The sequence below is a fragment of the Sitophilus oryzae genome, unplaced genomic scaffold (genome assembly GCF_002938485.1).
Source record: "Sitophilus oryzae breed Bouriz unplaced genomic scaffold, Soryzae_2.0 scaffold_179_pilon_pilon, whole genome shotgun sequence".
Taxonomy (NCBI): Eukaryota; Metazoa; Arthropoda; class Insecta; order Coleoptera; family Curculionidae; genus Sitophilus; species Sitophilus oryzae.
Genome location: NW_022146501.1, coordinates 7,084,757 through 7,097,111, shown reverse-complemented (window position 1 = coordinate 7,097,111; position 12,355 = coordinate 7,084,757). Strand labels below are relative to the sequence as shown.

General features: G+C 38.2%; 1 protein-coding gene across 1 annotated transcript; it reads left to right on the top strand.

Annotated features, from left to right (window-relative positions):
• Positions 1 to 648: 648 nt before the first annotated feature.
• On the top strand, positions 649 to 2,936 carry LOC115882898. Its single transcript, XM_030901153.1, has 3 exons — positions 649 to 1,662; positions 1,717 to 1,812; positions 1,866 to 2,936. Exons 1-3 carry the CDS (start codon positions 1,446 to 1,448, stop codon positions 2,054 to 2,056), a joined length of 504 nt encoding a protein of 167 aa, XP_030757013.1. The 5' UTR covers positions 649 to 1,445; the 3' UTR covers positions 2,057 to 2,936.
• Positions 2,937 to 12,355: the final 9,419 nt, after the last annotated feature.

The following is a 12,355-nucleotide window of genomic DNA, read 5'->3' as shown; positions in this document are numbered from 1 at the left end:
ACATTATTTTTCTGCAGTACTAAAATCCATTATTTACCTATCGTGTGATGTCGATATTTTACAGCTACTCCAGTTTTTAGTATTTGTTTAGTATGGTCCTTCTACCATATTGGAGATGCACTTATCTACGACGAAATGGTATACGAACTTTATTGATAGTAATTTTATTGATGTGTCTGTATAAGACTTTCTGCCTGGGCAGCGAGTATTAACCATAAACTGTGCTCTGGGTTCTACAGTTAATTTTCACTCGATTTTTCCTCAACTTGACTTCAAAAGACACAAAACACACGTAATAACACGAATCAAAATGCATCATCTTCCAAAACGCAGGGTATTTGACAAAAGTTGTCACAAAATCATAGATAAAAGACTTATACTATTAAATAGATAGGCAACTTATAATACATTTCAATTTTATTATACAAGGGCGCCTCTAGTAGACGGAGGAAGAAATACTAATGGAAGAGAGGGGTGCGGGGAAGGGGGGTTGTTTTAGTTAATTTAAAATATATTTAGACATACATGTAAGAACACTTTGTGTGCTTTTAATTAGGTCGAACATATTATAAACGATAAATCAACTGAATTAAAAGCATACAAAGTGTTCTTATATGTCGGATATTAATTAAAAAATATATCGTCGCCTTAATCGGCAAAATGCGTAACTCCACATTTTTCATAAAATGACATTTTTGTGCCATCTGGTAGGAAATATTACAACCCATGACTTGCAGAAATCCGTATATCCAAAATTAAATCGGTTTATTTGGCATTCCATAAGTAGAAAACCTCGTATCTCCTTTCCCGCCAATTTCAATCGGCAAAATCCGTAAATCCGTCGGTTTGTTATACATTTTCATGGTGAACACATGTATAACAATGTTATGTGGTTTATTGGCTTTGCTGCAGTGATACTAACATCTTATTTTGTATAATTAACTCTTATAAGGTAAGAGTAATTTCTATTTATTAGGTACAGTACATTTTTAGAGTCAAAATTAATAAACAGAGCGGTAAAGGCAAAATATTATTTTTAAGGGAGTTACGCAGTTTTCGTGTTTTATATTTTTAGTAGTTACATTTACTCACATAGGACATAAGTACTTTTCTTCACGTTTGTTATAGAATTATAAACATATTTTAACCTGCTTTTCAGTTACAGAAAATATTTTGTTTAATCAAGTATACGCTTCCGTTAAATGAGCAGCTTATACCAAATATTAAATATATCTATCGGTTTTGTAAACAGGGTCAGTCTAAACCATCTGTTAATTTCGAATGATTTTATTGCAAAAGAACTAGAGTCTAAAACATGCTTAAATGGCTTATTCTACACTCTTAGAGCGATTTCTTCTCCATTCGTGTAGAACATAGCTTATATACTCGCTTATATATCAATTTCAAACGTTTATAGACCATGTTCGGTTTATTTATTTTAGACCATGGCAAGGCGAATTGACAGAATCTTTAAAGCATTGGACGTTGTAAAAAGTAATACACAATGCAATGTTAACGAGGCGCCAGTTAAAAATAGCGTATATAAAAAACCATTTAGCGACAATCCGGATTTCAATGCAACCTTAAAAAATAATGATAGTTATAACTTAGATCTATCGAAAACCATTGAAGAAGCCGAAATTATATTTTTAAACGATGGTGGTAAGTAATCATTAAACCTCTATGTAGCTAAACAAACTTGGCATCTAATTGTAGATGTACCAATAAGCGAACTTATGGTTGCATCCAATAATGCTGAATGTATATTATCTGAGGAACAAGAAATTCAAATGCTGGTAAAGGACAGAAGGGGTAGGATTAATATGATTGAGAGTGTCATTTCACTATCTAAGTTTTATTTTTAGAAGAAACATTAGCTTCAGTGGACTTCAATATGGAAGTTGACCGGATATTTAATGAAATACCTTCCTGTTCAGCAGTACAACCTAGTAGATCTGAGGTAACTATCAATATTCACGAGACACTGATTAAGGAAAACATTTATGGAGAAACGGATAATAACGATCCCGATTTTAATCCAGCCTTAAAAAATTAGGATACCTCTGACTCAGAAGATGACCCTATTGCCGTGCCAAGTAATTTACCGGACGACAACATATTGGAAGATGAAAACCCAAGACGAAAACGATCAACAAAATACGAAGTAAACAGAAACGAATGGTATGAAAATAGAAACCGAATAAATAGAGAAAAAGGAAAATCCTATTTAGGGAAAAAAAAGGAAGTGGAGGTATGATACTGTACAGGAACCAAGATTACTAAAAGAGGCCTGTAACTGTAAACTAAGTGCAAATCCAAAATGTATTTTGAAATGTAGACAGATAGCGGAAAATGAGAGAGAAATTATTTTTACGCAGTTCTGGAAATATACTTGGGCAGAAAAGAAGATGTTCGTAAAAAACCATGTGTCCGTAGAAACCACTAGTAGAAAGAGAGGATATAGAGAAGTTTCTAGAAGATCATATTCGCATAAGTTTTTTTTGGGCAAGGCCAGACTAAGGGTGTGTAAAGTAATGTTTCTTAACACATTAGGGGTGAACGAGTGGGTTATAAAAAAGTGGACAAAAAATAGCGACCAAGTCCATTTTAACCAGACTGAAATACCTGATAAAATTAATACTTCTGTTCGTTTGCTGCATGAGTTTTTTGAGACTCTACCAAAGTTAGAGTCGCATTACTGTAGGGCTTCTACCGCTAAGCTTTATTTAGAACCTATTTGGAATTCTAAAGCCCATTTATATAAGGTTTATAAAAACGACTACTGCAAAACACGTAATGGAAAATCTGTATCAATTGCCACTTTTCATAAGGAATTTGACAAAAAAAGGTTGTCGCTTTATAAACCAAAAAAAGATCTATGCGACTGTTGTGTCGCTTATCAAACAGGCAATTTAACAGAAGAAAAGTACAATGAACACATAACATTGAAAGTGAAGCAAGAAACGAAAAGAGTGCAGATAAAGAGTCTCAAGATGAAGTCTTAGCAATGGATCTCCAATCGGTTTTGCTCTCTCCAAAATCTAATGTTTCTTCGCTTTATTACAAGACCAAATTAATCGTTCATAATTTCACAATATTTGACGTCAAGCGCAAACAAGGTTATTGCTACCTGTGGAATGAGTCTGAAGGCGGATTAACAAGTAACGAATTTTCAAGCATCATAATTCATTTTCTGAAGGGACATCTAGAACAATATCAATTAGAAAATCAAAATGAAATTAAGAATTATATTATGGAGTGACGGGTGTGGATACCAGAACAAGAAACACAACTTTATCAAATGGTCTGTTTAATTTTTGCACTGGAAAAGATATATTATGGAGGACAGGTGTGGATACCCAGAACAAAACACAACTTTATCAAATGGTCTGTTTAATTTTGCACTGGAAAAGAATGTAACTGTGGTACAAAAATATTTACATAAGGGCCATACACAAATGGAAGTGGACAGCGTTCACTCTGTTATCGAAAGAAAGATCCGAAACAAGAAAATCAATATTCCCGCAGATTACGTATTTATTTGTAAAACAGCATGTCAAAAAACTCCTTACAAAGTTGAGTACCTTATGCACGACTTCTTTAAAAAATATGATGAACTAAAATATTTCAAATCCATTCGACCAGAAATAATCGCTGGAGCACCATTAGTAAACGATATAAAAGCCTTGAAGTACTCAAATGATGGAGTTTTTTTAAACTTCGTCATTCAGAAAAAGATTGGCAAGCTCTTCCAACAAGGTTGAACATAAAATCTATTAAGGCAACTAATATAGATAACTTACCGATACTACACAAAAATAGGCTAAAAATTAAAGCAGAAAAATATGGACACCTCCAACAGCTTAAGCTAAGCATGGAAAGCGATTATCACGATTTCTATAATAATCTACCTCATGATTAATCTTTTTTAAATTAAGTTCTTAAATGTTCTACTTTTATAAATAAAAATATTTTCATATTCATTTTCTTATTATTTTATTGCTATAGTTTTATTGGTAAGAAAAATGCCTATCTCCAATTTTTAAATTAAAATATAAAAAAGAAAATTACCTATCTCCATTTTTTATAAAAATTAATGATTAATGTTACAATACTAATTATGCCCCTCGTTTTTGTCACTTTTATGATATTTTTTAATCATTAAAAGCAATAATTGTGATAAAATTAAATAAAGTTAGAGGTAAAATCGTTTTTTGTGTCTCCTGAAAAATTTGTAGGAATGGAGTTACGCACTAAGCCGATTAAGCCGACGATATTAAAAATACTAGAAATAGTATATATTAAGTTGTTACAGTTATAATTTAATCTTTGGCGGTTTTCAGCAAATAGCAGGCAGTTTTACATAATTTTCCTTCCTTTGAAGTGAATTGGAAACGGCTAGGTATATAATTTTGGTGTAGGCAAGATTCCCAGTTTGTTTCCGTTTGGGACCTGAAATAATAAAAACAAATTAAATCAGATGTAATCATCTGCTGATCATGCTAATATAAAACGCGCGTCCTTAATTCCTTACATGCACCGTAAAAAAATTAAATAACTGCTCTGCAAGTAGCATTTATTAGCAGTACTAATTTAAAAAATATATAACTGTAAGTAGATATGTTTAATTTACTTACCATTGTATTCTTCGGAAACCAGGTGTACAACAATTAAACTCCATGATAAAAAATAACTAAGAGTTATTACAAAACACAAATTGTCCCACTATTTTTAAAAAACATTGTCTAAAACAGAATACTGGCAAAAAATCTGAAGGAATTTAATTTTACAATAATTCGACAAATCAAAACGAAATCAAACCGTAAAATCACAACAAAAGCGTCTCTGAGTGACAGTTAAAAATCAAATTTTATTATTGTCAGATATTGACATTTGCATTGTTAATATTGACAGTTTTAATATTTTGCGCCTCTGCATCTTGGAGGAAAAACTATTTTTAATGAACTGTCATTTCCTTTTAAGTTTCCCAGCCATGCACAAAATTATAACGTATAATTTGGCAAGACTTTGACAAACGTCAAAAATCTAAAGGCGAGTTCATACGCATCGGCGTCCATTTGTCGTTTATCGTTCAGTCAAACCAATGAAATTGAAATACGATCTGTCATTTTTGAAATAAACCAATAGAACTGGTTAAAAACAACAAGTGACGACGCATGACGAATTTATATTTAAACCCATCCATAGTTAACTTAAAAATTATTAGAAACTTTTTTTAGTAAAATAAATAGATTGGTATGGGACGTCATCTGCTTTTCTTCTGTCGTCGTCTGTCGAAATCTTACCTGAGAAAAAAAACAGAGTATACTTACGTATAGCCTAACACATTTTTTTGACGGGCAGTTTTTTTCTTCCAAAAATTTTACATATTTTTTTCTCAAAAACGGTTAATGTTAGGTATAGAATATTTGATATTAAAATTCATAAAATTTTACAATTTATAAGTATGTAATGTATTAAGTATGTAATAAAAAAAGAAGATACCCATTTAAAATAAGACACTTGCTGTTAACTTCCGGTATATCGAGCGAGATATCATTGTGAAACAATGATGTGCAAAAAATCTCCGATCTAGACATTGTAGTTCTCAAGAAATTTCTATTGCACGCTCAGCCTGGGAAACCCTCTATAACGTTAATTAAAGTTTTATTATCATAGAAAGACGTTTTGATTTTTGGAACTTCAATTTTTTAAAAATTAAACTATATTTTCATATTTTACTTGAACAAAAATCAAGTATTTTTGCTCAAGTTACGTATCCGTGTGAATCAAAGCCATGCCAAGAATAGCTGCAGAAGATCGTCTTCTCCCGAATAAGCAGTATTTCCATATAAAAGCATAATGTTCTCACACGATTGTCATTCTCGGTTACTCTCTATTATTGTAATAAACCTTAAACTAAAGTCTAATCTTGTAACTGTAAGTTTTTGAAAATATATTTTTTTTAAATGCGGCTACGAGTTGTAAAAACGAATAACTAGCAAAAGAAACTACACATAACGCAGAAACCTAAATGAAAGATATTTTTCTAACTCAAATAAAAGAAATAAATATATTATTATTATCAATATGTGTCCGATATAAAGCCACTTTAGTTTGGTTTGGGGTCTCGCTTTCAGACAGCCATCAGCGAAAAAAAATCGTTCCCAATAAAATACGACAACGGACTGAACCATATCCACCATAACCTCTTTCTCTTATATCTTTCTTATATCACCGGCCAGCTCTATCTACGACAGATTACCTCGAATAAAATCAAACTATTTATCCTCTGGGATGCCCAGAGGAGATTTTTCCAGGATATGTCGATATTCCTGAACATCCTCCTCAGTAGCGGCCAAGCAGAGGGGTATGAAGGATATTCAAATATCGCCTCTAATTTCTGTATTATTAATCCGGTAAATGATGGAGATAAACAATTGTGATTGATTTAAAATTTTATTTTAAGATGAAACTTTTGTTAGCAATATTCAAAAAATTCGGTTAATGAATTGAATAATGACTAGACAAGTGACATCTGTCTAAAAAAGACGGCGATTTATACATACATATTCTGTGAGTTTACTCGTTGCCTAACGATTAACATTAATTTAAAAATAAATCCGACATTAATAAGGAACAAAACATTTAAACAAAAAGAGACCACAGACAACACAAAACAAATTGTTGGTTAGTAGAAGTTAGTAGTAGTCAGAGATATAGATATAGAAGTATTTTGGGTTAATGGGCCACAGCTATCCGGCCGGGTAATAGAATTATCGTTTTTTTTTATAAAAATTAAAAAAGCATTATAAAATTGTAAAGCTAGAATAGTATACGGTTTTATAATAACTCTAATTTTTTATAGTTACATAAAAAATATATATCCTTCAAATCCTTTAATAATTTTTTGTATTCCTAGCGTCTTTATATATAAACTAGCGTGTACCCGCGACTTCGCTCGCGTCAAGTTAATCATATTTCAAAATATTGTTACGTTTTTCCTCGGTTCCGTGTGGATAGAAAGTCACAATTTATTTAAACACTCTTTATTTAACACTAATTAACAAAAACAATAACGATAAAAGACTTATAGAACTATTTACAAACGATTTATAACTAAGAATTTATTTTGAATTTTAGCGCGTCAACTGCACTGGTATATTTATAACTGCCCCCTGAGCCACGGCCGCCGGCTTTTATACCGGCAGGTAAAGAACTCTAGAATTGTCCATAGATCGTTAGGTGCGTAGAGAAGGTTTTCGAATGTTCTCGTATGTACTCGTCCATTCCAGTGGGACTCGATTCTTCTCGAACGAATGAATCATTGCGGTGTCTATGCGATGTTAAGGTCATCCGAGGGCGGGCCATATTGTGAGGTTAGGTCGAGTCCACACCGGCCCGCAACACTGCCCCCTTCTTAGGCACATGCTCGTCCCGAGATGTATACGGTGAATGAAGGTATTTGCAAAGCTGGCCCCTGGTACATTGCGAAGTCTGGTAGAAATAGCAGTCTACAGTTTTCTCTCCCGATCTCAGCTTTGGGTTGTAGCAGCAAACGAGGATCTCGATTCCCGTAAATCTGAACAAGACTTCAATCATGTTCCGGATTGTACGCCAACTCAAACCATCGAGTCCACACGCCAGCTTCGGAATGGCTAATCGTGCAATGTTGTTGTTTAGCAGGGCTTCTCTCAGTTCAATCAGGGTCTTCCATAGATTGAGATAAGTCGGCTTACTCGGGGACCATTCCTTGGTGACCAGGTAGAAGATGTGCCTTGCTTGACCATGTGCATTGTCGGTTAGCCTCAAGACGCTTCCAACCTCTGGATCCTGTCGGCGTAGTTCTCCGACACGCCCAAACTTCTCATTGAACGTCGCAGCGATTCCTCTGGACATCCGCAAATCTCGAGCCACACAATGAGCGAGCGAATAATCAGGAGGCACGGAAAAGAGGTCTCGTTGATCTTCTTTGGTTACACCATAGCGAGCCTTCTCACTGCTGTTGTATCGGGCCATGAAATCGTCAAAGGACATCTCCGAATCAGGGGGATCAAAGCTGCAGGTTCTCACGGTCCCAGCACGATCTTCTATTTCGCCTTGGTAGGGGCTCAAACGGTTGAAATGGACTACCCTCGGTTTTCCTTTTGGCAATTTTCTGATACGGTATACGACGTCATTAATTCTATCCATGACTTCGTATGGCCCTTCCCACGAGGATTGTAGCTTCGGAGATAACCCACGACGTCTCTGCGGGTTATATAGCCACACCAACTTCCCTGGTTGGTATCCTCCATGCTCAGCTTGAATGTCGTAGTGTTCCTTCATTCGGTCACTAGCACTTTGAATATTTAGGCGGACTCTCTGATGAATGTCGTCCATCCTTTGACGTAGTGTGTGGACATAATCTTCTCCGGCGACTTCTTCTCCCGGTCGGCAACCAAATTTCAGATCACAGGGTAGGCGCACTTCCCGTCCCATAACGATGCTGGCTGGAGTTTGCCCTGTAGATTCTTGGACGGATGAACGGTAGGCCAACAGGAACAGGTGAAGAAATTTGTCCCAGTCTCTTTGGTGGTCAGAGACTACTTTGGCCAGATAACGGTTGATAGTTCTGTTCATGCGTTCAACCATCCCATCGGATTGTGGATGTAGAGCAGTCGTCCTGGTCTTGCGGATGTTCAGGACTTCACAGACGCCTTGGAACAGATTGGACTCAAAGTTTCTTCCCTGATCTGAATGAAGCTCCATGGGAACACCAAACCTGCAGATCCATTCTTTAACAAGGGCATCAGCAATCGTGGACGCTTCTTGATTTGGCAACGCGTAGGCCTCGACCCATTTGCTGAAGTAATCCATTACTACCACAATGTATTTGTTGCCATCGTTCGTCTCCGGGAAAGGACCAGCCACGTCGATCGCTATTCGTTCGAAGGGACTACCAACATTGTACTGGCGCATAGGGGCTTTACCACGCTTTTGTGGCCCATTAATGGCTGCGCAAATGTCACATTTCTTACACCAGGCCCTCACATCTTCTTTGCAGTTCACCCAGTAGAACCGTTCACGCAGCTTGCCAAGTGTCTTGGTAACACCAAGATGTCTCCGCTGGTTCCATTGTGAACTTCCTCCAAGACTTCTGGGACCCTCTTCTTTGGAATGACGATCTGTCTTCTCTTCTTGTCCCTCCGGTCTCTCGATCACACGGCGAAGTAGTCCGTTATCTATTACCAAGGAATTCCACTGGGCCCAGTACGACTTTACGTTCGGCGAATATCTGCAAACTTCTTCCCACGTTGGTCTTTGGCCTGTGTTTTTCCAGTTAATTACTAAACCTAATTCTGGGTCACTGGTTTGGTCATTTGCAAAATCTTCGGGTTGCCAACTATCATTAACCACAGTTGTTCTTAGGAGTTGCACTTCTTTCTCTTCTGCTCGGGAACAATGCTTACAGTCCTTAGCGCAAGGTCTTCTGGAAAGTGCGTCGGCATTTCGATGGATTGCCCCAGCTCGATGTTCTGTGTCGAAGTCAAATTCTTGTAATCGTTCAATCCATCTAGCTACCTGCCCTTCAGGATTCTTTAAACTGCAACAGCCATTTCAAAGCAGCATGGTCTGTTCTTAACAAGAACTTTCTTCCATAGAGATACTTGTAGAAGTGTTCCACTGCTTTAACTACTGCTAGTAATTCTCGTCTGGTTACACAGTAGTTCCTTTCCGGTTTTGACAAGGTCTTACTAAAATAACCAATGACTTTTTCTTGACCATCCTGGATCTGAGACAGAACAGCGCCTAATGCAACATTGCTAGCGTCGGTATCCAATATAAAGTTTCCGTTGCCAAGAGGGTAGCTAAGTATGGGCGCACTAGTCAGGGCCTTCTTCAATTTTCGGAATGCCTCGTCAGAATCTGAGTCCCAAGAGAAACGCCTCTCGCCTTCGGTAAGTCTGGTCAATGGTTTTGCGATGGTGGCGAAACCCTGTACATAACGTCGATAGTATGTGCATAGTCCCAAAAAGCTTCGTAGTTCATGTTTATCTTTAGGTATCGGCCACTCTTCCACTGTCTTGGTCTTCTGTGGATCTACCGCAACTCCTTGGGAGGAGACTACATGGCCCAAGTAGTGTACCTTTTCTTGACACAGATGACATTTCTTGGGGCTAAGTTTCAAACCAGAACTCCCTAGTCGCTTGAAAACTTCTTCCAAATTCTTCAGATGATGGTCAAAGGATTTCCCAACCACTATGATGTCATCCAGGTACACTAAACAGGTAGTCCAGGATAGTCCCTTTAACACAGACTCCATTAGTCTCTCAAAGGTAGCTGGCGCGTTGCACAATCCAAAAGGCATGACGGTAAATTGCCACAGTCCGGAGCCCACCGAGAACGCTGTGTCTTCTCTCTTTCGGCGCCATGTCGACTTGCCAATATCCACTCTTCAGATCTAATGTAGAGAATATCGTTGACCCCGCCAGTGTGTCTAGAGTATCGTCTATCCTCGGCAGGGGATAGCTATCCTTCTTGGTAACATTATTGAGCTGCCGATAATCAACACAGAACCTGGTGGTACCGTCTTTCTTCTTTACTAGTACTACCGGCGATGTCCACGGGCTGTTAGATGGTTCGATGACACCCTCTTCTTTCATTTCTCGAAGGATTTTGTCAGCTTCTTCACGTTTGGCGAGCGGAAGTCTTCTCGGATTTTGTTTGATTGGTCGTGCATCTCCGGTGTCAATTTTATGTTGTACTAAATTGGTACGACCTCTATCTCCTGCTTCTCCTTTATCAAACACGTCTTGATACTTGATTATTAGGTTTCTCAATTTTCTACTATTTTCGGGAGATAATCCTTTAACGTTTACTAACTCCTTCACCATTTTGTCCGGAATTTTTGAAGTCGAAACTTTGGAGGCTTCCACGCTTCGAATGACTGAGGAGACCGAACAACAGTACCCTAACAGGGTTCCCTTCTTCAAGGATACAGAATAATAATTCGTGTTCATTACTCTCACCGGTACAGTCTTCTTCGCTCGTAGCAGGGCTTTTCCAACAGCGACCCCTCGTCCTATTTCGCTGTCATGGTTCCTTGGCTCCAACAGAATAATACTCCCATTATTCATTTTACCTTCCAGGCAACCATCCAAAAATATCTCACAGCGCTCAGGGATCGAAACATCTTCTGCTACCACCACGCGAAGCGTCTCCTCACATTTTCGATGTAGAACCACTTCTTCTTCATTTATTTTCAAAATTCCCTGTTTGAAGTTTAGTTCAAAACCTCTAGTGGTCATAATGTCCATTCCAAGAATTAGTTCATCTTCGATATCTGCTACTAATACTGGATGTTCAAAACTGGTGCTCCCAATAACAAAATTAAGGTTTACTTCTCCATGGACAGCAGCGGAGCCCCCCGTAGCAGTACGTAATCGCCATTGTGTTGTTTTAACCTTCTTCGATGTTTTAAGAATGTCCGGTCTGATGATAGTTTTCGTCGCACCTGTATCCAACAGCATGGTCCGGAACTCTCCATCAACAAAACCATCCACAAAAATGCTGTTGAATTTGTGTTGTAGCGAGGCGACTTGAGCAGTTGGGGCATGTTTGGTACAGGTCGACGTGTGCCCCTTTATTTCGACCCTTAGTAGTTTTCCGACCTCGACGAAGCCGGTTCTTCGTTCTTCTCCTTACAACGGCTTCGCACGTGTCCCACCTGTCCGCAGTTCCAGCAACGAATCGGTCCCTTCTTGCCCATGTACTGGTCCATTACCTTCCGAACAATCCCTTCTACGGATTCGTCGGAACATTCGTCGATGGCCCGTACTCTTCCTAAAGACCTAGAACTTTGTTTCGCGGCCTCAAATTCTAGGGCACGTGCTAAAGCATCCACCAAGTGCGTTGGGTGGGCTAGGAGAAGTGCTTGTCTTGTCTCGTTATCACGTAAGCCGTCGGAGAATGCCTGTACTGCCAACCGCTCCATAACATTCTCTGGCGTAGCAGGGTACGCAAGGCGAACGAGGCGGGCTACGTCGGCTTCAAACTCCTGCAGAGACTCATTTGACTTTTGAATGCGATTTTTTAGCTGGGAATGATAGACATGTTCCAAATGAGCTTGGCCGTACCTCATTTCTAAATGTCGTACCAATTGCTGATAATCTCCCTGTTCCGATGGTGACAGTGTCTGCAGGATATCAGTCGCATCTCCTCGCAGTGCGACAGTCAAAGCGGTAGCCTTTTCAGCGATTGTCCATCCGTTCGCTCTCGCAGCGGCCTCAAACTGGCAAAAATAATTGGCCCAAGCGGTTTTTCCGTCAAACTGTGGAGGTTTTATAACTGATTTTGAGGCATACCTATTTTC

Excerpts from the sequence above, each read along its gene's own strand:
- LOC115882898 (XM_030901153.1), top strand. The coding sequence starts at position 1,446 with ATGGCAAGGCGAATTGACAGAATCTTTAAAGCATTGGACGTTGTAAAA. Across the intron at positions 1,663-1,716 it reads TATATTTTTAAACGATGGTG|ATGTACCAATAAGCGAACTT; the intron begins GTAAGTAATCAT and ends ATCTAATTGTAG. Across the intron at positions 1,813-1,865 it reads GCTGGTAAAGGACAGAAGGG|AAGAAACATTAGCTTCAGTG; the intron begins GTAGGATTAATA and ends TTTTATTTTTAG.